The sequence below is a fragment of the Podarcis liolepis genome (assembly GCF_965112155.1).
Source record: "Podarcis liolepis genome assembly, chromosome: 1".
Lineage (NCBI taxonomy): Eukaryota > Metazoa > Chordata > Lepidosauria > Squamata > Lacertidae > Podarcis > Podarcis liolepis.
Genome location: NC_139554.1, coordinates 1,697,278 through 1,705,955, shown reverse-complemented (window position 1 = coordinate 1,705,955; position 8,678 = coordinate 1,697,278). Strand labels below are relative to the sequence as shown.

Genomic DNA, 8,678 nt, shown 5'->3' with positions numbered 1-8,678 from the left:
CCAGCATGCCGAGCGGGCGAAGCGGCGGCGTGAGGCTCCCGCGGGCGCGCTGGGAAATGTAGTCTCGGCGTCGTGAGGGAGCGCTGGCTGGTGTGAGGAGGCGAGGCCATGGCGGCCCCGGCGCGGCCCTGGAGCCCCGAGGAGCTCCGCGGAGACGCCCTGCCCAAGAAGGAGATCGTCCGCTTCCTGCAGGAGCAGGCGGCGCACAAGGTGGGCGCCCGCTCGGCCTCCCTTCACACGGTCGCGGGGACACGCGTGTCGGGCGGAAGGGCCGCCGCAGCCTCTCTCTCTCTCTCTCTCTCTCGGCCAGGGCGGGAGACACGCGAGGAGCGGGCGGGGCCGCCTCCCGCCCGACACGCGTGCGGGGAGAACGTCTGGACGCGCGTGTCTCGCCAGCGCCTCCCGCCTCCCCTTTTCCTTCGACCCCGTCGCGCCCCGCTTATCCACGGAGCAGAATCGCAAGGGTGGACGGGGTTCCCAGAAGGTCATCCAGCCCAACCCCCTGCAGTGGAGCCCGCCTGCCCCCTTGGCCAGCCCAGCTCCTGCCTCCCACCGCCCAATGGCTCTTGCTCATTGTGGGGCACTCAAATAATTTGTATTAATTTTCCATTTAAATATATATATTCGCCTCATTATTATTACCCACTTTACTTCCTTGGCTCCTCAGAGCCTGTCGCCTTCCTTCCCTCCCACCTCCTGGCTTTCAGAGCTCACCTTTATATTTTCCAGTTCTAATATAACTCATTACTAAATACCTCAAAATTTAAATAAATATAGAAAGGTAAAAAAATTCTCATTACAAGTCTTCAGATAACCCTACTAGCGTTGTTAATTGATCTTTCAGTTCAATTCCAATTCAATGATCTTTCAAATATTGTATGAATTTACTCCAGTCTTTTGGGAATGCTTGATCATGCTGGTTTCAGATTTTTCCCGTCAGCAAAGTCCAGCATTTTCGCCTGCCCCTCTTCTTTCGTCTTTGTGGGGCATTCAAAGCTCCCCTCCTTTTATAATTGAAAAATAAAGATCACCCCCCAAAAGAAACGAAGGGACCAAGTCCCCTGTCCCCTTTGCAGGCAGAAGGCCTGAGGCGGCTGGGAAGGTTCCTGCCCAAAAGCCTTGCGGGCTGCTGCCGCCGGTCAGAGTAGAGTCGACAACAATGAGGCGGTTGTGGGTCTGACTCTGGGCAAAGCAGCGTCCTTATGTTCATGGATCTGCGCTGGCAAATGGAGTCGCCTTTGCTTTCATCTGTAAGCCACCTTGAGTCACTGACAGGGAAAAGGCAGGGCGTCAATAAATGTCAAAGGAGATGCAACTTTGGGGTTTCGTTTGATTGCAGGGACTTCTTTTGTACCTGTAAGCTTGCAAGAAATACTCTGGATCCAAAGCAGCCTCGGGCTGAGGACTGCGACTGAGGCCACCCTTGCAGGGGATCCCTCTGGGTTGGGAGTTGGGTGACAGCTGCGGATTCCTGCAGCTGGGTGGGAGGGGGATCACAAGGGCAGCACTGACTCTTTCCTTTTTTATTATTATAATTTTTATCTATTTTCCATTTAATAACATATATTCACATCATTATTATCCACTTTACCTCTGTGGCTCTTTAGAGTCTGTCGACTTTCCTCCCCCTTCATGGATTTCTTTATTAACCTTAATATTATAGCATTTTGTACATTTTCCAATTATAATCACACACATTGCAAAATATCTCAAAATTTATATAAATATAAAATTTCTCATTACAAGTCTTCAGACAGCCCTATTAGTGTTGTTAATTGCTTATAATACTCTTAAATATCGTACAAATTTACTCCAGTCCATTTGGAATACTTGATCAGGCTGGTTTTGGATTTTCCCTGTCAGCTTTGCCAGTTCCGCAAAGTTCATCATTTTCATCTGCCACTCTCTTTCCTTGGTACTTATTGTTTCCTTTTTTTGGCTAAAAGAATTCTTGCCGCTGTTGTTGTATACATGAACAGCACATATACTAAAATTCGAACGCCACTGGGTTGTGTTCAGGGTTTATAGTTCACCCCCAGTGCGTGGCCACAAGGTGTTACCTGTGAATGCCCACGTGAGATTTTTGAGCTTGGTTGGAAGAAGAGGCTTCAGATGATTTCATTCATTGGATGTGGTCTGGTTCTAGCAGAATACAGTGGTACCTCTGGTTACGTACTTAATTCGTTCCGGAGGTCTGTTCTTAACCTGAAACTGTTCTTAACCCGAGACACCACTTTAGCTAATGGGGCCTCCCGCTGCTGCCGCACCGCCGGAGCACAATTTCTGTTCTCATCCTGAAGCAAAGTTCTTAAGCCGAGGTAATATTTCTGGGTTAGCAGACTCTGTAACCTGAAGTGTATGTAACCCGAGGTACCACTGTATTCCACTCTGTAAATGCACTTCCCATAATCCCAATTGCATGGCAGGAGAGCGACGTGATTCCTTTCTTTCCCAGTATTGAACTAACGCTCTTGCTTTTGCTTTTAGTTCCTGTCAGAGCACAAACTACTAGGACAGATAAAAAATGTGGCCAAGACGGCCAGTAAGGAGCAGCTGATCACAGCATATAACGAGCTCTTTGAAACCAAGGTAGGTACCCTGCCTTGTCTGAGCAGATCTTATTACTAGAATCTTTGTGACTAATGTTCATAATAATCAAATTTATTACCAGCCCTTCACTAGCTGGTTCTAGGGCAGCTTACAACAATTAGCAAAATCAAAATTAAGAAACAGTTGCCTTGGGGACAGAACAAATGCTTTGCTTTTCTCCTGCATCTTGCAGGGCTAGGAGAGACCTCTGCCTTCAGTCCTGGAGAACTGCTGCCATTCAGAGTGGGCGGCATGAGGCTTGATCCCACCTTATATGTTCATATATTACTGAAATGTAAGAGGTTTAACATCAGCTGGGGAAAGGTAGAAATGGGCTATTTAAAATAAGCTATGACACAAATCCATTTTCAGTAGCCATTGATAGTAGTGGGGAGAGGGAGATATGTCCTTTGCCATACAAGCTCCTACATAAGTTCTCTAAAAACCTGGTAATTATTTGCTGTGGATCAATATAGTTAACCAAATGACTATGAAGGCCCAGTATAGGTGGAGCTCTCCAGGAAGCTCAGCCATCAGCGTTTCCCTGCTCATTTGTGGAGTCTGCTTGTTGGCTTGGTAGTCAGTGTTGTAGGATCTTTGGTTTGTGGCATTTTCCATAAGTCTTTTCCCTGTAAGTTAACGCTCAGTGTGGCCTGTGTGACTCGGCTTCCTTCCTTTATAAGGTATACGAAATGATATGGATTGTATTTCTTTTACAATGAGTATGTAAGAAGAGTCTGCTGGATCAGGCCAATGGCATCCTGACCCAGCATCCTGTTCTCACAGTGGCCAACCAGATGCCTCTGGGACAGGAATTTCTTCACGGATGTAACACATTTTCTTTCTAGAGATTTAAGGGTACTGAGAGTCCAGAGCATGTAGCAGAGCAAGTGAAAAATGTCAAGATTGATGAGGAGAAGCCCAAGGAGACGAAGCCTGAGGAAGCTGTGGATGAGGTAGGTGAGGAGAACAATCAGGTATGATTTGCAGACTCTGGCTGGTGGGAAGAGGCAGCCCTTGCAGGAATGTAAGGGAGCAGGCAAAATGGGCAGGAGGAGGGGTGCACCTCTTCTGGACATAGAAGAGCCGCTTCAGAATTTCAGGATCTTCCTCACCGAGAAAATGCAGAGCTGTAATCGTGGGAACTGCTCTCCAGAAAGTGCAGCTGTGTGCCTAGAAGTCCCAGTTCACACCCTCACGAAGGGTTTGAATGTCTGGATTGGAACCAGCTGTCGGTTCCATTTGCAATTTCCTCCAGGGAACTCTCTTCCCTTGGAGATTTATCAGATCTGTTGCAGCATTTTCTGGATAGGCGACCTTAAATCAGGCAGACTTCAGCACATATTCTAAGAGCTCAGAATTTAAGATCCTCCCTGAACATAGCCACAGAGTCCTAAGTGACTTACTTCGCAGTCTGACGCACTTCCTCACAGAAATAAGTCCCATTGTATTTCATAGGGCTTACTCCCAGGGAACTGTGTGTAGTATTGCAGCCTTCACCCTGTTGTCCAGCGTAGGTCATGCTGCACATCATTTTGTGATCTCATCTACTAGCTGTGTGGAGCATTGTGTTCAGTCATATTGAAGCTTTAATGTTAAATAGCAGAGCTAATGGTTGGCTGTCTTTCCTTTCTGCCCTCTGAAGCCATTTCTTCATTGTCTTTTGTGCGATGATTTGGTCAACTTCTGTACCTTTTGGAACAGTGAGAGCGGGAGCACGACCCTTGCTTCTTCCCTCCTCCCATTTCAGGGCCCCCCGAAATATACAAAGTCAGTACTGAAGAAGGGGGATAAAATCAACTTTCCCAAAAAGGGCGATGTCGTTCACTGTTGGTATACAGGGAAGCTGCAAGATGGAACCGTCTTCGATAGTAATATTCAGACAAGTAAGTGTTCAGAAAAGGTGGCATTTCTCTTCTTCACAGAGATGGGGAAGCTGTGGGCTTTAAAGACCAGAGTAGCTGTGTGAAGGCACAGCTTTATTTTCTCTCATTTATACCCCACCTGTCTTCTGCCATGGAACCCAAGGTAGCTTCTACTTGTGGTTCCCAGTCACTCACTAGACCCAGACCTGTTGGCTCAGTGGGACCTCCTTTTGGTATTATTGTTGCATGTTTTTAATATTTGTTTTGTATCTAAGTTGCTGTCAGGGAAGAATTAGAGGTTTTCAGTTTATCAGAGGGAGAAAGCATTCCCCAAGGGGGGGAGGAGAGCAGTGAATCTAATAGAAGGGAGCAAGAGGAACAACAGGGAGGGACCGGTTGTTCCCAGGAAAGGCAAGGGTTCAGTTCTAGCTCAGATTGGGAGGAGGGGAGATCCAAGCCAGCTCTAGCCAGGAGGGTAGGAAAAAGAGCAGGAAAGCGAAGGGAAGGGCGCCTTCGCCATGTTGAGAGTGGCTGGTCACCGAGAAGCAGAGCTCAGAAGGTAGCTGAAAGAAGCGACGCTGAGGAAGAAGAGTTAAGAACCGTTTATAAGATTGTTTTGTTAATACGCAATAAAAAGTTTTATAAAAGAACAAGAAGCGTTTGTGTGGTGATCTGAAGAGGACAACGACCAGTCCTGACAGTTGCCTTGAGACCTTTGGGCAGAAGGCAAACTTTCTCATCACCCTTGACCACCAGCGATACTTTCCAGGTGGGGAGTTGTAGTCCAGAACATCTGGAGTGCACCAAGTGGGGGGAGGCTGGTGTAGAGCGAGAAGCCAGCTGGGAGAGGGATAAGAGCTCCAGAATGTTGGTGTCGTTTCAGGTTCAAAGAAAAAGAAAGCTGCAAAACCACTGAGCTTCAAAGTCGGCGTTGGAAAAGTGATACGAGGCGTGAGTATGCTGGTGGAAGAGTGGGTGGGTGCAGCTAGGATGTCTTTGGGCCTCCCACCTCCTGTGCCCATCCGTCAGGGAGGAGCTCCTGTTGCCAGGCAGCTGCCAGGCTATTTGCTGGAATCCTCCAAGAAGAGAAGCTGATGCATGTTGTCTGTCAGCCTTCCTCCATAGCACATCTGACAAAATTCATTTTCCTTTCCCATGCTCAGTGGTCTTTGCATCAGAGCCCATTGAAACAGCTTATGCTGCCCACCAAGATGGAGGGAGGAGGTGGGGTGTTAAATGTTTTACCTGAGCGCAGGTTAGGATGATTGGCATTAAAATACCTAAGTGTATATGCCGTTTTAAGGATTGCCAGGATTTATTTATTTCACCATTTGGCTGTTTCTATGTGTCCTTTGTTACCTGTCCGCACTCCCTGGGCTACTTGTCATCACATCTCACAAGTGCAGTGGCCAACCAGTTGTGGCTTGCCTTACTAGCAAGACCTGCAACTTGTGGTGTCCCTGACCTCTCCCTTCTCTGACTCCCATGGTGTGTGCAGAGGGAGGGAGACGTGCCCTTGGGTGATCTTCTGCAGAAGGTGCAACCTTTTGCTACAGCCTCCTGAAAAGGTTTCAGGGAACAGGAAACTGATTCCTTTATCTAAGAGGAGGGAGGAGGAGAAATGGCTTCCGTCATATCAGTTGTGCTTTTGGCAGAATACAGAAGCAGTATTAATGAGCCCCTAAGGAAGAGAGAGGCAGAGAAAGGGCTTGTTTATTTCCTTCCAATTGGCATTTTGCAGGAGGCTCAAACAGTAGGGACAATGACAGTGGTGGCTTCTTCTGCAGAAACTTGTGGGATGGACATCACTTCTCCTTCGTATACAGCTGTGGTGCTTTGGTCTAAACCACTGAGCCTCTTGGGCTTGCTGATCGGAAGGTTGGCGGTTCAAATCCCTGCAATGGAGTGAGCTCCCGTTGCTCTGTCCCAGCTCCTGCCAACCTAGCAGTTCGAAAGCACCCCAGTGCAAGTAGATAAATAGGTACCCCTGTGGCAGGAAGGTAAACGGCATTTCTGTGCGCTCTGGCACTCATCATGGTCCTCCGTGCGCCAGAAGTGGTTTAGTCCTGCTGACCACATGACCCGGAAAACTGTGCACAAACGCTGGCTCCCTCGGCCTCAAAGCGAGATGAGCACCGCAACCCCATAGTCGCCTTTGACTGGACTTAACAGTCCAGGGGTCCTTTACCTTTTTTTACATATCCTGCATCAGTCTGTCTCTACCTTTCTGATGAATCTTAAAGCACTAGAATGCATTAATTAAACATGATTTTGCGGTAATTCATCTAACCAGATTTTCAATAAGACAGACCTCTTGTAAAACATTTAACCTAAAAAGGCTGGCTCTCTAGTCCTCCTCAAAACACAAAGGTCTTACCCTGCTTCTAAAAGATGCTCGCCAGATGGATCTCTGCTGAAGTTCTTTAACTTAACCAGCAATGGGACTTGCTCCACTCACCCTTATTGTTTCAGCTTATCTTCTAATAGCCCAGGTCAAAAACATTCCTTCCAGCCTGTTTCTCAGGTAGATTTGTTTTGTTTTTTCCCAGTGGGACGAAGCTCTGCTGACCATGAGCAAAGGGGAGAAGGCTCACCTGGAAATCGAACCGGAATGGGCTTATGGGAAGAAAGGGCAGCCAGATGCCAAGTATCCTTGCAAAGTGTGCCGCTGAGCAGCCTACTAATCTGATGGAAAATGCGGGTGTGCAAAATTCTCTGGCTCAGAATGCCAGGTGCTGGTGAGGAATTCCCTAGGTCTAAGCATGGGGCAAGTGCAGGTAAGAACATCAGAGCCTGCTGGATCAGGTCATTGTCCCATCTAGTCCAGCAGCCTGTTATGATATGATAGATCTTTATTGTCATTGTCCCATACAGAACAATGAAATTGAAAAATCTACATTCAAAAACCCCTAAAAACTCTGAAACCCCATTTTAAAATACAATATATAGAGATGCCCCAATGGGAAACCTGCAAGCGGGATTTGAGTACAAGAGGCTTCTCTCCTGATGTGGCCTCCAGCACTGCTGCTCCAACTGTGGAGGGAGAGCACAGCCATCATGGCTAGTAGCCCCCCCCCTTTCCATAATTTTTGGGGAGCATACGATGCAAACGGGCAGAAATGCCTGCAGCATGGCAGGCATCACCAGCACCCTTTCCACAAGGGCAAAGCACAGCTCTGACGCTAAGCTGGTCAATTGAATCCCTCTGTGCTGCCAAACAGAATGTGATCCCTAAACTTGGGCATGAGGCAGTGCCAAGATGTTTGAAGAGGAGGCCAGAGGATCTGGAAATAAGGCACTGAAGAGGCAGGCACTGAGGGAGGCGAGAGCATTGCACTTCCCCTTTCATGTGACAATGCTTGCTGCAGCCCAGTCCATGTGGTGTGTCCTGTGGCTGGGAATTGTAACCGAAGTTGTTCTGGAACAGAGTCAAACTCGATCTAGTTTTAAGTACTTCTGTGTTCTCCATTGACTGAATATTTAAAGGGATGGTGATGCCAGCTCTGTATCAGACAGATCATGTACTTGAGGAACTTGGGGGGGGGGGGGATGTTATATAGCAGGTCTGCATCAGCTAATTATAGGATATGTAACAACAACAAACAATTGGCAAATGCTTACTACATTTTGCTCCTCCCTCCCCTATTCCTATGAACTTTGCGTTCCGACTCTCTTCAGAACTGCCACTCTGCAAGTGTCACTTCTACCGTAGAACAAATTCCTTAACTTGCATACTTTAGAATTCCACCAAATGCAAAACTTTTCTTTGAAGTGGAACTGGTGGATATTGAATGATGGGTTGCTCCATCTTTGAAAACTGTGAAGATGCTCTCGGAAGTCCAGGAAATGTGTTTGTGGCCTTGTTCCTCACACAGCAAGGGTGGGGTGGGGGGGAAAAGCTTTTATTCCAGTTGCTGTGTACAGCATCACTTTAACTAAAGACTGGTTTATATACATGGCTCTGACTGTCATTGGCCATCTGTGGCTGTCATGTTTTTTTTTACTTTGGCACACCTATGAAAGGTAGTGCACATTCAAATGGTGCAGTTGTCATAAGATTTGAAGAGGTCCTCCTTTCACATGTTTTGAGGCAGCCCCTACAGTTAGAGACTATTCAAGGCAGCCACTTTTTCTGCTATGGGGCAGGGAACACTTCTGAAAATCAGGTTGACGGAAGGGACAAGAGCCCAATTAGCACTGGCTGCTGATCTCCAGCTATTACTA

General features: G+C 47.5%; 1 protein-coding gene across 2 annotated transcripts; it reads left to right on the top strand.

The window, feature by feature from the left end:
* On the top strand, positions 1-8,410 carry FKBP3 (FKBP prolyl isomerase 3). 2 transcript variants are annotated; one of them, XM_083516163.1, is made up of 7 exons: positions 1-210; positions 2,488-2,589; positions 3,438-3,545; positions 4,340-4,475; positions 5,338-5,405; positions 7,004-7,101; positions 8,195-8,410. In XM_083516163.1, exons 1-7 carry the CDS (start codon positions 109-111, stop codon positions 8,247-8,249), a joined length of 669 nt encoding a protein of 222 aa, XP_083372289.1. In that variant the 5' UTR covers positions 1-108; the 3' UTR covers positions 8,250-8,410. The 2 variants fall into 2 exon arrangements, with proteins under 2 accessions (XP_083372289.1, XP_083372290.1); XM_083516164.1 differs by lacking the exon at positions 5,338-5,405 and having other exon boundaries at positions 45-210.
* Positions 8,411-8,678: the final 268 nt, after the last annotated feature.

Coding starts and splice junctions, on each gene's coding strand:
- FKBP3 (XM_083516163.1), top strand. CDS start 109: ATGGCGGCCCCGGCGCGGCCCTGGAGCCCCGAGGAGCTCCGCGGAGAC. Junction 211..2,487: donor AGGAGCAGGCGGCGCACAAG/GTGGGCGCCCGC, acceptor TTTTGCTTTTAG/TTCCTGTCAGAGCACAAACT. Junction 3,546..4,339: donor CTGAGGAAGCTGTGGATGAG/GTAGGTGAGGAG, acceptor CTCCCATTTCAG/GGCCCCCCGAAATATACAAA.